Raw genomic sequence first — 14,744 nt, forward strand, 5'->3', positions numbered from 1 at the left:
TCTTGCACCTCCTAATTCGGCGATCTTACAGTAGTTGTTGGAGGGCGCCAAACGGAAGAAGCGTCAACTGTATAGGGAAGAAAATGAAGGTATGCGGCGCTCCCCCTTTATCATCGCCCCTACCAGGTGTATCGTATGTGGAAAAGGGCGAACGGCTATCACGCTCACTGTAACTTCCGCCTGTGACTCATCGTTATCGGATGGTTTTGAGGACATTGTACCATCGGGTTGCATCAAACAGTAAAAAAAAGGGTCCGGCAAAGAGGGAAAACACATACACAAAAGGACCGCCTCGACGAAAGAAGGAACTAATTGACCTTCGAATCAGTCGGGGATGCGATATATGGGCTGATCGAGGGGGAAGACACTTGCCTCAGGTAGCTTGACCCATTAAAAAAAAAACGATCCGCGCGTCATCTTCTTTTATACGCAGACAATTCCCACCAACGTTTCTGGTGTTAGGAATCCAATATCAACGAAGCAATTTCCCACCCCGGAGGTTTAACTGCAACACAGTCCCATCCCTTGAGGAAGCATGCAGGAACAACAAAAGGAAAAATTAAACAAAATTACAATCCCTCACCGGATTCAGGCACGTTATCGACGCTACTGGCCATAAAAGTCACGACTGGTCCATAAAACCCCGGGTGGAAAAGGGAATAGCAGCAGAAGAAGGAACGACGGCACCACCGAATAATGCCTCTTTTGGGAAGATAGCTTTTCCTCCCTTGCGTTTCGGAGCGAATGGTTCTTCTCTGTGCCGGTCTGTGGCCGGTGGTCGATCGATGGATCGATCCATTGCACACAATTGCTGCACTGTTGTAAAAGGGATTGTCGGCAGGTCGACAAAAAGATAAGGGATGCGGCGTTGTGTGGCATCGGGCAGTTTTTGAATGGTGCGCTGTTGTAGTTATACCAACGTGAGATAATATTACTCAATTGATACACTTTATTGAGATTTCTTTAACTCGCAACTTCGGCTCGGACACTCTGTTAGACAACTGCTAGAATCTGGGCTGGACATTCTCTTCATACATTCTATCCCAAACCTAAGGAAGCCAGGCAATCTACCAAATAGTCCATAATCGGTTGAGGTAGCGTTTGGATTGCTTCCGGCGTGTGGATTGCAGCACAACAATCACATGCCGATGCCCTAACATAAACCATCCATCGTATCCTCAAAATCGTCCCAAGAAAAAGGGGGACGAACAGAAACCTTCCAAGTGTCGCTGAACAGCACAAATTGGGGGCTAGAAAAGGCATGAAAAAGCTAATGGAGAACATGAAATGAACTAAAAACCACAAAACCAAATCACTGGATGTGCCTGGGGATCATCAAATTAACCCGGTCTCTGGACAGTCGGATGCTTCACCACGCAGTAACACGTAGTGCGAATGAGAGGGAGATAGAGAGTGACAGAGAGAGGGTAAAGGTGATCAAAAGGCCTGGATTAAATTTAATGTTCATATTTCTTTGATTGAATTTATGTTGGAGGAACCGTTGCTAATGTTGGATATTATGTTTGGGCTCCAAAGCGACACAGGACTACGACTCACAGACACAGGAAGTAACTCACAGACTTATGTGAGCTTTCTTCTACTGCTTTTATCGATCTGCAAAGATATTAATTGCAATAATTGCCTTGACAAGGACTGCTGATACTAATATCTCTCACTGCGTACTACTCGGGCCATTTTTAACCTACCGCCAGTTCCCATGACATAAAGAAAAAACATTGTGACGACAAAATTGTGCACCGATCTTGGCCGCTACGATTTAGCGCCTGACATACAGGGTGTTCAATAAGTTCGAATACAATCAAGGTGGTGGTGACGGTAAAGTACGTGGAGTAACGGAGGTTGCAAAGAAGAAGAGGCTGGACACGTGCAAATTGATACTTTCGGTATCAATTCGCAGGTTCAGGAGTGCGTGTTTTCCGATGACAAACACTTCGTTTTGGAACAGCCGCATAATGTTGAAAATGATCGACTGTCGGCGCCGACGTTGGCCAGCATCCTCCCGTCCCAAATAAACATCCCACGGTTCTAGAATGCCCCGCGTCGGTGATGGTTTGGTTGGCGCCGTATCCATGCGTGTGAAGCTCCCACTTGTTTTTTAGTGAGAAAAACGTCAAAATTAACGCCGCGTACTACAAACCAGAGGTTCTGGGTTGTGGCTCTGGCCCTTCAAGATCTCTCCGGGAAGGATCCTTACATTTTCCAACAAGACGGCGATCCGGCCCACACGGCGAATATCGTCCAAGCGTGGTGTTCAGGAGAATTTGACGGGGTTTTCTAGATAAGATGTCATGGCCACCCAGTTCCCCGGATCTCATTACTCGTTTTTGCGTGAGCTCGTTTTTAAAGTGTATTCGAATATATTGAACACCCTGTGCAATACTGAAGAAAGAAGGGTGGACATGCTGAGACAAAATACTGATGTTAAAAAGTGAATCCGGTTTATGTAGACATACCAGTCATGATGCCGAAGCATCAAACCGATAAACTACCCGGTAGACACACCCGGTACCGCACGATTATTAGCTGGTAGAGGATTATGATTTGATTAGTAAATGATATGCAAATCCGACTAATAGGTTCGAGAGCGAATAGCTCTGTTTCTCTCTCCCTTACGCTTTGCAGCGACACTTCGGAATGGACATCTTCGGCGAGTGACCACCCTGGGCCAATTTATTCACCCAGCACACGACGACCGTTAATAGCTCTCGCTGGACGTTGAGGGGCAGAGTGGTAGCTCAAAACCACACACTCGACAGCAACAGCAAACTGGAAACGGAATTTGATTCACGATTGCGCGGGCTTTTCGCTTTGATCTTGCTGGTGTTCTTCGGCATGCCTTTTTGGCGCTTCCCATTGTATGTCGCGATCTTCCTAATGTTTTCCTTGCATAAGCGGAACGATATGGAAGAGACGTTGAACGCGAACTTAACTACAGTGTCCAACAAGACAAAACAGGGAAAATAGTTTCAACCTGCGGGGCATATTAATGATGCTACCTGTGACGGACAAGCGAGCACTACTAGCGGCATGATATGCATCAATAATTAACGCAAAGAACTAACCTCCGTTGCATATTTTTAGGCGTTGGCGCAAAAAGCAACAGCCATCGGCATGGAGGGGGATGAATACCAGATTTTTTCCGGTAACAAAGCAGCTAACAATGCTAAATGCCGATACGAAGATTGATGGAAAAGAATGCCCGATACCCACGGAATGCAATTTTCCACACTCGATTGATCGTAGGATTTCCGCAGCCTCGTACCGGATGGTTCGATTCAGACTTCTTCCCTTTGCACGATCTCAATTCTTACAGCAACAGGACTCCGCTCCGCATATGAATCGTGAGCTAAAGAAGACGGAGAACGGTGGCAACAAATTCGATTCGTTCCGGTTGTCAACTGCAGCGATTCGATCAATCCTCTCAAAAAAAAAAAAAAAAAAAAATGGACGAGAAGATCGATCGGAAAACCTTCACACGAACCAATCCTCTCGCAGTTCCGTTTTTTCCGTGAAATGATCGTCAAGAAACACACCTGCGCGTATAGCTACGGTTTCGCCCGGAGTTGTCTGAAAAGTGACTCTCCCTTTGGAAAGGTTTGTGGGAAGCTTTGCAAACATCACTCTCGGAGCGACGAGAGTAACGTATCCAAGATTCAGACAATTAGAGGACCGGAAAAGCCGGGTTGACGTTTTAACGACCCCACCAAAGAAGCACCCAAGAAACTCACGATTGTTCTCACGTGACGGAGGTACACACACAAATAAAATGCCGATCTCGTTGCGATCAAAAACGAATTAAAGTTTAGGACAGGCACCGAAACTCATCTTCCCCACGAGGAGCTTTCCCGCCTGTCGCCTAATCGATCGGTTCTTTGTTTTATAATGCAATCGGGCGTCGGGGCGAGGAATAATCGTGCCGCTTCTTCGACCGAATCCGTGTGTTTGTGTGTCTTCATTAAATGTTTAAACCCAGCACCAACGACGACACAGACTCCACCATTTTCGTCATTAGTCCGCCAACCCTGGGTGGTGCGGCATACCGTGTATCCCTTCCGGGGGGGGTCTAGTCTCCTTTCACTTGACTTTGGTCATGTTGCGTGTGTGTGTGTGACCCATGGGGTTGTGTGCAGGAGCAAAAAGCACGCTAGAATTAAAATAGCGGCGTACTATTTAAACCTAATCTCAGGAGCGTTGGATATGTGGTCTCTGTTTCGATCCGCTTACGCTTAGCTTTCCGGATGTCTTCGTTCGTCCTCCGTTGCTACTTCCTACTACTCTTTGGCGAGTGACTCACAATGAACCGGCGGCCAGCTGCATGAGATGTTACAGCCCCAGCAGAAGAAAGAGTACTTGGCCAACTGGCTGATCTAGCCCTACAAGCTAACCTTATCACGTAAAGAGGGAATTAAGTGTGATGTGCTCATACCTCGCCGGTTGCGTGCTCACACTAACCGGTCCTGAATTTTCCGATTTCGGCGCTTACCGGTGATGAGTAGATGGTTTAGTTGATGTAAAATTTCGGTCCGCCGTTGTTCGCCCCCCTTCCCCAGCTTGCCGCACCTTGCCGCCACCGCCACCGCCACCGGTCACACGCTCGTCTCGGAGTTGAGCTTTAGCACAAACTTGTTCGACTTCGGATCGACCACCTCCTCGCTGACGGTAAAGTGCGGTATCCGGTGTATCGACACCGTCAGCGACACATCGTTCTGGATCAGCTGGAACGTGCAGCCGTCTGAGAGTGGCCGGGATAGCAGCTCGTCACAGATTAGCGACCAGTTGTGGTTGGTGCGTCGTTCCTTGTCGTTTTGCAGTACCGGCGCTTCGACGAGGTACGGCTCGAGGAAGGCACGCGGTGACATGTCGTGCTTGAGACAGTGCGCCAGATGCTTCAGGATCGATTCGACGGTGTGGCGCGGTTGCTGGCGCGTCACGCGCAGATACTTTTGCAGCGCCCTTGCCATCGAGGGAAAGATTGCTTGGGCCGCTTCCTGTGGGTCGAGCGGTATGGCGGGCGGGGCCGTACTTCCACCATCGCCTTGCTGCTCATGCTGCTGCGGTGCGCCAGGTTGCTGGAGACGTTTGATGTGCGTGAACGCTTCCTCGGCAGCGGTGACCAACCGGGCCCGTCGTTTCTTAACCCGCCGTTCGTACTCGTGCTCCTCGTAGAAGCGCTCGTTGTGGGAAGAATCGCGGCGACGAGCGTGGGCCGCAAGGACGGCCCGCGATTGGCTTTGCTGCTGGGCCGGTGTGGCCCCGTCCACATCGTAGTACTTGAAGGAAGACACGGCGGCCGCTTTGCGTTGCGCTTTCGACACCGGTAACCGCTCGAGGTATGGGTTGTAGATGCTGAACTCGGTGTAGTACCGTTGCAGCACCCATACGGCCGCCCGCTGAATACTAAGCTGCCCGATACTGTAGCTGTGCGATTCGCCATCCGGACTGCGGATCACCTTCACGTGGTAGAGCGGCTGTAGGTGACGAATCTCGAGCAGCACAACCGATACATAATGCACAAACAGCAGCGTATCACAGTAGCTAGTAGCGTACCCGACCAGCGTCTTGTAATCGACCACCGACGAACCGGAAACAATTGCGCGGGCACCCTCGGTCACCTGGACGATGTAGAACAGCCAGTAGGCAAAGGAAGAGATCAGCACAAGCAGCAGGGCGCACGAACGGAACAGAAAGATGCGCGGCATAATAGCGAGAGGTTGGCGCAGGAACAGGGCCCACAGTCCGATCGCTAGCAGCAATAGCCGGGCGGCCAACGACACCAGCATGCCCTTGCACTCGGCATTACACGCCACCAGCCGCAACCGTTCGTTCTGCGTCAGGTCTAAGCTGTCGAATGCGGACGGGAAGAAGCCAAGCCGCGGCAGCACAACCATGGCCAGTGGGCTTACGAAGGCGACCGCACACAGCAGTACGGCTAACCCGCGCTCCAGATAGCGCTGACAGGCGAACCCTACGCCACGATCGTCCGACATCTGGAAATAGCTGACGTCCTCCATCGAAATGCTCTGCTCGGAAGTGTTGCCCGTGATGGCGGTCGTATTGTCGCCCCACGTTTCGTCCTGCGGCAGGATCGATACCTCGATGATTTCCTGCCCATCCCGACCATCGTCGCCCAGGTTGACACTGGTTTGGAACGGTGCCATATCCGGACGCTTGGGGTTGTTGCCGCTGCGGGAATGATTGTTGCTGCTGCTGCGATGCGAATGACGCGTTCGATGCGATCCAAGTGTGCTGTGATGTTGCTGGGACTGCTGCTGCTGCTGCTGCTGCTGGTTTTGAGTTGTGCGTGATCGTCTGCTTTTGCTACCCGGTTCCGACTTGACCGATTCCGTTTCCATCATCGTGCCCATCGAGACGATCGTGCTGCTGTCGTGACGAATGAGGACACTGCGGCTGCCGTCATTAGCAAGAAGTGTCCTTTCCACCTGCTGCCTTACAACCTCCTCTCTATGTAATTGTATTTAATTAGCTGTTCCGGCAAACAAAAAATACGGAAAACGGAAAGTTCTGATTTGTGACACCGTGTTCCGCACCTGACGATATGTGTACGAGTTACATATTTGCCGCAGTTTCATACACCCGCCCATTCCATGCTTTCTTTTCCGGCGTGCTGCGTAATGACGCTTCTCGTGGCGCTGTATAATTGTGTTGGTGACGACGACGAAACAAACGAAAAACCGGCCCTTACAGTTAGCTATTTAGCGCTCGTTCCTAACCACCGACTTGGCCGCCCTTCTCGCATCGAGCGGACGTTGCTGACCACACACACACGCACACATATGCACACAAACACACAGGAAGGGGTGAAGTACTGAGACGCTCTGTTGTCGCAGAATTTGTCGGTCAAGAAATACACAATTTTCTTCCGTTTTCCACGTTAACAAAGATTTCTTCTAAACGAACGAATCATCACGCTTCACTTTCTTGAGAATAAACACAGCACGGTGCACCACTACTAACACACACCAGTTCGCTTATGGAATGCACTGACGGGGGGGAGGAGCACTAATTGCAGGCACAGGTGAATGGGAAACGTGAATTTAATTGCACTTTTTGTTCCCACGACACACAAACGCACACTTTGGGGCACATTTTTTTACTTTCTGATAAACTTTTATAACACCTTTTTTCCTAATTCTTTCTTTCACACACGAGCAACCGAAATTTCGCACAACGCGGCCAACCAGAGACGATACAATGCATCGATTTTATTCTTCTAGGGGTTGAATGACTTCTGGCATACAACGCCACGCACCAAACACAACACAAAAAAGGGATCGGAACGCACGCAAGCACGCACTGGGCCTGGAGCATAAAACGCTTTTCACAATACCATCCCTTTTTGGTGATTACTGTACGCGGAGTGAAAAAGTACGGACCGGAGCGGCAGCTTCACAACCTTATTCCACTGTAAACTAGAGGAAAATGGTGGCAGGCTATTTGGTTGGATTTTACAGCTAGTGCCTAATGTACGCAACTTGCACCCTTTGCTTTCAATGCGTGCAAGCCTGACGGGCTGGTACCGCGATGTAAACTGGTCGCCATATTGAACGTCAGTGATCGCAATGACAACTGACACAGAGCTTCCAAAGATTTCAATTTATTTTTTTACATTCGGTAAATTTTTGGCACAAACTCAAACTTTATCGACTATTTAAATTGAGGATGTTTTCTTTCGCATGCGTGCCCAAAAATGACAAGAAAAAGAAAATTTAAATAATATTTACTTTTTACTTTGAAAACATGCATCAAACAATGTACACCTTGTTTTTAGCAGCCTTGGGCGGTACTTTCTTTCTGGACCCGGCACTGGTTGCAGTACAGCAATACGTGCGCGTAACTAGCTTTACTACATCATTTTCGTTCGTCCGCTAGATGCATTTGTTCAATTAGTTTATTACGTTATCAAGTGTGTTAAAATTAAGTTTCCGGAAAAAATGTAATACATCCACGTTACTGGTAAATAATATAACACGGGGCGGATGTGCCAAAAAATAGGCATTTTAGCGTTAGCCTTCGCCTGCTTGTTTCTTGTGACTTGTGTCGGAATTTCACATAGCGGTGACTAATCCACGTGAAGCAACTTCTCTGTCAACTTCTGTACCATGGTAAGAGTATAACGAAACGATTCAGTTTAGGCGTGCGTCCGCGTTAATTCACCGGGGTTTTCTACTTCTCACCGAAACACACAGGAAAGTGACACCAGTACTCAACCGATGGAGGATTTCGCACCTCGAAATTACCAGTCGCAGTTGAAGGAGATATGTTTGGCGAAAAATACGATTGTCTATCTGCCGACCGGTTCCGGCAAAACTTACATCGCACTGATGGTGATGAAGGAGATCAGTTACCAGGTGCAGAACAAGATCGATGAAGGTGGAAAGCGGACTTTTTTCCTCGCCAACACGGTGGCACTGGCAAAGCAACAGGCACAGTTCTTCACCCGTCATATGCCATTCAACGTGAAGCTGTACACGAGCGAGGTGAATGTGGACGCGTGGAAAAGTGACCGTTGGCACAGTGAGCTTAGTGAAGGACAGGTAAATCGGCTGCGATGCGAGGCTTGGGGCCTGATGGCTTGATTACTTTTCCCTTTTCCTTCCATTTTTGGGTGGGTGTTGAAATAAATAGATAATCATCTGCACCTCCCAAATCTTGCTGGATGTGCTAAAGCACGGGTACATGCAGCCGGCAAACATCAATCTGCTCGTGTTCGACGAATGTCACCGAGCTGTCGGGCAGCATCCGATGCACGCGATCATGAAGGAAATCATTGCGGCACCGGCCAAAGATCGGCCCCGTGTGCTGGGTCTTTCGGGCACGTTGCTGTTTAAGGAGCTTAAGCTGCCGGAGCTTGTACCGGCCGAGCTGGAACGGTTGGAAAACACGTTCAGCGCAACTATAGCAACCGTCGCCAACTACGAGGAGTTTAAAGAGGTGGCCAGCTTTTCCACCAACCCACAAGAGGTTATCATTCCGTACCGCATGCCAGCCATCCATTCAATAAAGCTCGCTGTTGACATACTGGATCGGATGCAAACGTTCATGACAATGCTCGAAGATGTCTATCTGCCAGAGTATTCTACCCAGTCCAATCGAACACTACTAACGTCTACGTCGAAACCGATCAAGGAGGTGAGGAAAGCGTTGAACGAGTTTAAAAATCAGATGGAAGAGTTGGGCCAGTATCCGGCGTCGTTGGCCATACTGGCGGTGATTGTGCAGCTGGAGGTGAGCAAACGCCAGGCGGCGTGTAACAAAGCACGACAGGTCTATCGTTCAGCGATTTCGTGTAAGTAGATGCACGATATAAGCGAATTAGTTTCCTTTCGTACTGTTTTATCGTTTTATGTTTTTTTCTCGTTTTTTTGTTGCGTAGTTTGCGACATGGTGCGCCATGAGTTGGTAGAGGCAATGAGTGGATTTAGCGTAGTGCAGCAAATCATTAGCTTTTCCAGCGATCGAGTCAAAAAACTGCTCCAGTACCTTCAACAGTCTTACAGCACACATGACGATCAGAAAAAGCAGGCGATTGTGTTTGTGACGCGCCGCTTTACCGCCAAAGTCTTGTACCATTTGATAAAGATCTACTTCCAGTCGCTACTGGAAGGTGCTGATTCGACGAAAGAATCGCTCGTGAACCCGGACTTTATCGTTGGTGCGAATGCTCCGTTGGATGAGTCGATTGATGCGATACTTGTTAGCAAAATGGATCGTCGGGTAAGGTTTTTGGGGGACGAGAACGTCTTAAGTAGTGATGAGAACAACAACTTTTTACAAGGAATCTATTCACTCTTAGTCATTACCTACTGGGATTTCATTCTTTTTTCAACGCTTTTGGCAGTCCAGGCAGAAGGCGGCCCCTGCTTGCGATTCGTTCGAATCCCTCGGGCGACTATGAACTCCTTAGGAGTGAGTTTGATAATAACGATTCAAAAAAGATTTTAAACATTCCTTGCGATTCGAATCCCAAAAGAGTTGTAGTTGTAACTCTTTGTGAGAAGTTTATGTTAAACATTCATTGGAAAGGTTTAAATCACTCACTCACTCACTGTTGCTCAGAACGCACAACACTAGCTCAACACATCGATAATCGATTTTAACCTTTTGCGCCAGGTCATTGAAAATTTTCGAAAGCACAAAATCAACGTACTGTGCGCGACCAATGTGCTGGAGGAAGGCATCGATCTGCAGATGTGCAACATGGTGATCATGTTCGATGAGCCTAAAACGTACGCCGCGTTCATGCAGTCGAAGGGTCGAGCTCGGATGAAAACCAGTACCTATCTGCTGATGACGTCGATCGAGGATAAGGAAGCCTTTATATCCCGCATCAGAAGGTACCGTGCTATCGAAGCACGATTGAAGCAGGTTCGTTGCATTCCTGTTAACTTTTGCCGCTCTAAACGCCATTTTTTGTTTAACCAACGTTCTCCCTTGCCCGATGACTTAGGAATTGATTGGCAAAACCATCAATCGTCCCGAACCGTTGATAGCCGATGTAGAGAAAGAACTGTTGGATGACATGATACCACCGTTTTATACACCGTTCGGTGCCAAGCTGGATGTGCTGTCCTCCATTCAGCTGCTGAACCGATACTGTATGAGTATGCCGCGCGATCTATTCACGGACAGCAACGTCACCTGGCACCGTACTGATTCATCGGATGGCAAGGTGACGGTGTCGGTGAAGTTGCCGTTTCAATCGACAGTGCGCGAAGTGATAGTCGGCCAGCCGATGGCTAACGTGAAGTTGGCCAAACAGTCCGCCGCATTCAATGCGTGCAAGCAGCTGTTCGAAGCGGGAGAGCTGAACATGAATCTGCTGCCCATATCAAACCGTGACAAAGTGGAGGAGTTAAGCGATAAATATTTCCAGCACTGGCGCAACATGGCCAATGGTAATCGTTAGCACTAGTTTCATATCCTCTCATTCGTTGGGGCAGCGGGCCACGAAAGATTTCAAAATCAAAATTTCAAGTTCTCATGAGTGTTTGTGAAATTTTCTCGCTTTTAAATCGCTTTTTGGGACCCTGGCGCATACACAAGCTACCTGCACGTGGCAGGCCCCGTGAAGAAAGGCCCCGGGCCACGGGAAATTTCAAACTGTGGATAATTATGTTGAACTGTCAAAAACTCTCAAATTTACGATTTCAGCTTTTTCTACAGGATTTTCTATTTCTTGTTTGTTTGCACCTGTACCTCAAAAAACAATTGCAAAACGAAAACAATTCAAAACACTCACGAGGATCTGAAATTTGGATTTTGAAATCTTCTCTGGCCCGTGCCCTATTAATTCATTGCATTTTACGTGGGTTTTTAAAATTTCTTTTTCATTTCTCGCTTATTCCTTCAAGAACCCCGCAACGCCCAGCCAGGAACGATGAAGTACGTCCGTAGTCACAAGATTTGCTACCCACAGGAAACGATCGGTGGTACACCGCGCACGGACGGCGAACCAGGATGCTACGTATACATCCTCCGCACACGAGCTCATTTCGAAGCGAGCGCCCGTCACGAAAGCGTTCGAATTCTAAGCGATCTTTACAACAGTGGCAATAGTTTTGGCATTCTAACGCGCAACAAACTGCCACCGCTCGCCAAGATCAAGCTGTTCGTTACGCTTGGTCCAATCGAGGTGGAACTGGTGCCGAAACCGATCCCAATTATCCTGGCGCCCGATTCGGGCGCACTCCAGAGCCTGAAGCGTTTCCATCTGATGCTGTTTCGGGATCTGTTGAAGGTTTGGAAACCGTTTACCGTGCTGGACGCTCAGCCGGAAGAGAATGGGTTCATCGTTGTACCGATGGTGCGCGGGGAGTGTATCGATTGGGACCTGGTTAACCGGTTTCCCTATCTTCGGTCGGCAACGGAGTTAAGCCCGCGGGCCCGCGCTAATCTACGCTTTGAGCCGGAAGCCTATCAGCTGCGTGTGATACATCCGTGGTACAAAAACGATCCGGATCAGAATTATGTGGTGGTGCAGGTGCGCGATGATTTGCGGCCAATAAGTGCGTTCCCGAATGAGAAGTACAATTCGTACGAGGACTATTTCTACAAGGAGCACCATCAGGTGATTACACGGCGTGAGGATCAGTTTCTGATAGAGGTGAAGGGCATTACGACGAGCTTGAACCGGTTGCATCCGGGTGGGGAGGCGGACGGTGGTGCAAGTACACGTGCACGGAACTGGGAGTTTCAAGAAGTGCTGATACCTGAGCTGGTACACAATTACGAATTCCCGGCCGATTATTGGCTGCAGGCGACCTTACTACCGAGTGCACTGCATCGGGTGCATTTTCTGCTGCTTGCGGAAGGCATACGGATAGATCTGGCGGAACGGGCGCAGATTGGGAGCGCGGTGTGTACAACACTGGAACCCGTTACTGTTGACCGCTTATCGTCTCACATCCAAAGCAAATCGAGCAACTTTAGCGAAGAAGAAGAGGAAGAGGACAGTAGCGAGGAAGAGCTCGCAACGGTTGCCACGCATCAGGGGGCGTTGGAGAAGACACCGGATAGAAAGTCTTTGCTCGAAATTTTGAAGCAGATCCACAATGAATCCAGCTCGGTGATCGATCGGTTTACCTACCCGTGGGAAGAAACCGAAGAGCCAAAGGATTTGGACCGCAATTGGGACACTTTGAACAAGTTCGATCTCGACTATTTTGCGAGCTTTGTAAACAAATACAACCCGCGCGTGGAAACGATCGTTACCAGCGTGTACAGTTCGATGACCGATACGAACAAGGTGGATGAGCTGGTGGCCAACCTCAATCTCAATCGGACCGAGGTGATTGAGGAAGTGACAATGCAGCGACGCGATATACCCGCCATAACAGACGGTTTGGACGATGGACGTTTGAGTGAGATAGCAATGCTGAAGTTAACGTGGGAAAACACGCAAGACGTTCCTTTGCAGCAGGCCGATCTGCTACAAGCCATCACCACCAAATCGTCCAGCGATGTGTTTAATCTAGAGCGTTTCGAGGTGTTGGGTGACGCTTTTCTCAAGTTCGGTGTGTCGGTGTACATTCTGTTCCAGCATACGAGCTGGCACGAAGGCTATTTAACCTTTTGCAAGAGCCGCATGGTTAGCAACCGGAATCTGGTGTACTGCGCCATGAACTACGGGCTGCCCGGTAAGATAAAGGTGCATGGTTTCGATCCGAAAAACGACTGGGTGCCACCCTTGTCCAGTGTTCCGGGCCCGATCCGGCAGGCAATGGTCGAGGCGAACGAATCGCCCGCCCTGTTGTACAATCTGAAGCTTTCCGAGGACGAAATACAGCGAGGTGAAGTGACGCAAACCACCTTGGAAGGATTTTTGCCCCGTATCGAGAAAGCGGAACAAGCGTCCCGTTCGACGTTGCACAGTGTGCTGCAGCAGGTCCAAATCCCGGACAAGGTAGTAGCGGACGCAACGGAAGCATTGATGGGTGTGTGCGTTAAGACGGTCGGGTACGAGCGGTCGTGCCGCATCTTGTCGCATCTGGGCATCGTGCCGAAAGACGTAGATGTGGCACAGGTACTGCGGATGGGCCGGTACGAAGTGGCGGACTACTTCCCGATCCGACACAAGGTTGATCAGTTGCTGTGCAATCCGGATCGGATTGAATCGATACTGGGATATCGGTTCCAGAACCGTACCTATCTCCTGCAAGCCTTTACGCACAGTTCGTACACGTCGCATAGGTTAACGTCATCCTACCAGCAGCTGGAGTTTCTCGGTGATGCCGTGCTGGACTTTCTCATCTCGATGCACATCTTCGAGCGCAATCCAAATATGTCCCCGGGTCAACTGACCGATCTCCGTTCGTCGCTGGTGAACAATGTAAATCTTGCTTGTGTGTTGGTACGGTATGATCTGCACCTCTTCATCCTGTCCCAATCGCCCATGCTAACCGATACGATCGGGAAGTTTGTGGACGTGCAAAGACACAACAACAATCGGACGGGAGATTGGGTACGCCTGCTGACAGAAGAGTCCGACATATCGATGGCGGAGTACGTCGACGTGCCGAAGGTGTTGGGCGATGTGTTCGAGGCACTGATCGGTGCCATCTATCTCGATTGCAAAAATGATCTCGCAGTGGTTTGGCAGGTTTGCTACCGTTTGATGCGGGATGAGATTGCGTCGTTTGGCCGGGATACGCCGATACAGATCGTACGGCAGCTGTACGAGCATCCGGAAGCAAAACCCCACTTTAGTGCACCGATCGTAGAAGATGAGGTGGTGTACGTGAAGCTGACCTACACGTACCGTTCCCAGCGGCAGAGGGTTTATGGGTTCGGGAAGAACAAGGAAGATGCTCGACGAGCCGCAGCCAAGATTGCGTTGAGCAAAATGGTATAGAGTGCTTATGGGAAAGTGAGAGAGAGATAGATAAAGAGAGAGAGAGAGAGAGAGAGAGAGAGAGAGAGAGAGAGAGAGACGAAAACAGACACAATGAAACGGATCTCTAGGATCAGCTCTCTACAAGTTCAACGAGATTGATTCAATCTGCGAGATGTTGAATTGTTTGTTTGTTCGATATTTTTGTAGACTTACGCATTTTCGGTCCAAGCAACCGATACTGTGAACTGTCGCCTTATGCTACCTTATGCTAGACGCTACTATGGAACAGCGAAATGCTCCGAATGGGCGAAATGATACATTTCCATTGCTTTTTGAATGGTCTTCCGTAATCATAATTATCACTACATAA

At 49.2% G+C, this 14,744-nt stretch overlaps 2 protein-coding genes across 2 annotated transcripts; one reads left to right on the top strand and one right to left on the bottom strand.

Moving 5' to 3' along the window:
- Positions 1 to 4,604: 4,604 nt before the first annotated feature.
- Positions 4,605 to 6,446, bottom strand: LOC126568033 (vang-like protein 1). Its single transcript, XM_050224432.1, has one exon. The coding sequence runs from the start codon at positions 6,384 to 6,386 to the stop codon at positions 4,608 to 4,610; it is 1,779 nt and encodes a 592-aa protein (XP_050080389.1). The 5' UTR covers positions 6,387 to 6,446; the 3' UTR covers positions 4,605 to 4,607.
- A 1,333-nt stretch (positions 6,447 to 7,779) lies between these two features.
- Positions 7,780 to 14,392, top strand: LOC126567687 (endoribonuclease Dicer). The gene is made up of 7 exons (XM_050223904.1): positions 7,780 to 7,872; positions 8,175 to 8,576; positions 8,668 to 9,328; positions 9,416 to 9,756; positions 10,153 to 10,407; positions 10,490 to 10,937; positions 11,394 to 14,392. Exons 1-7 carry the CDS (start codon positions 7,780 to 7,782, stop codon positions 14,390 to 14,392), a joined length of 5,199 nt encoding a protein of 1,732 aa, XP_050079861.1.
- The last annotated feature ends 352 nt before the right edge of the window (positions 14,393 to 14,744 follow it).

The sequence above is a fragment of the Anopheles maculipalpis genome, chromosome 2RL (genome assembly GCF_943734695.1).
Source record: "Anopheles maculipalpis chromosome 2RL, idAnoMacuDA_375_x, whole genome shotgun sequence".
Taxonomy (NCBI): Eukaryota; Metazoa; Arthropoda; class Insecta; order Diptera; family Culicidae; genus Anopheles; species Anopheles maculipalpis.

What these genes read in the sequence shown, in the direction of transcription:
- LOC126568033 (XM_050224432.1), bottom strand. Translation starts at nt 6,386, where the DNA reads ATGGGCACGATGATGGAAACGGAATCGGTCAAGTCGGAACCGGGTAGC.
- LOC126567687 (XM_050223904.1), top strand. Translation starts at nt 7,780, where the DNA reads ATGCATCAAACAATGTACACCTTGTTTTTAGCAGCCTTGGGCGGTACT. An exon ending in GTGAGCTTAGTGAAGGACAG is followed by an intron (nt 8,577 to 8,667) that starts GTAAATCGGCTG and finishes TGAAATAAATAG; the next exon opens with ATAATCATCTGCACCTCCCA. An exon ending in TCGAAGCACGATTGAAGCAG is followed by an intron (nt 10,408 to 10,489) that starts GTTCGTTGCATT and finishes CCGATGACTTAG; the next exon opens with GAATTGATTGGCAAAACCAT.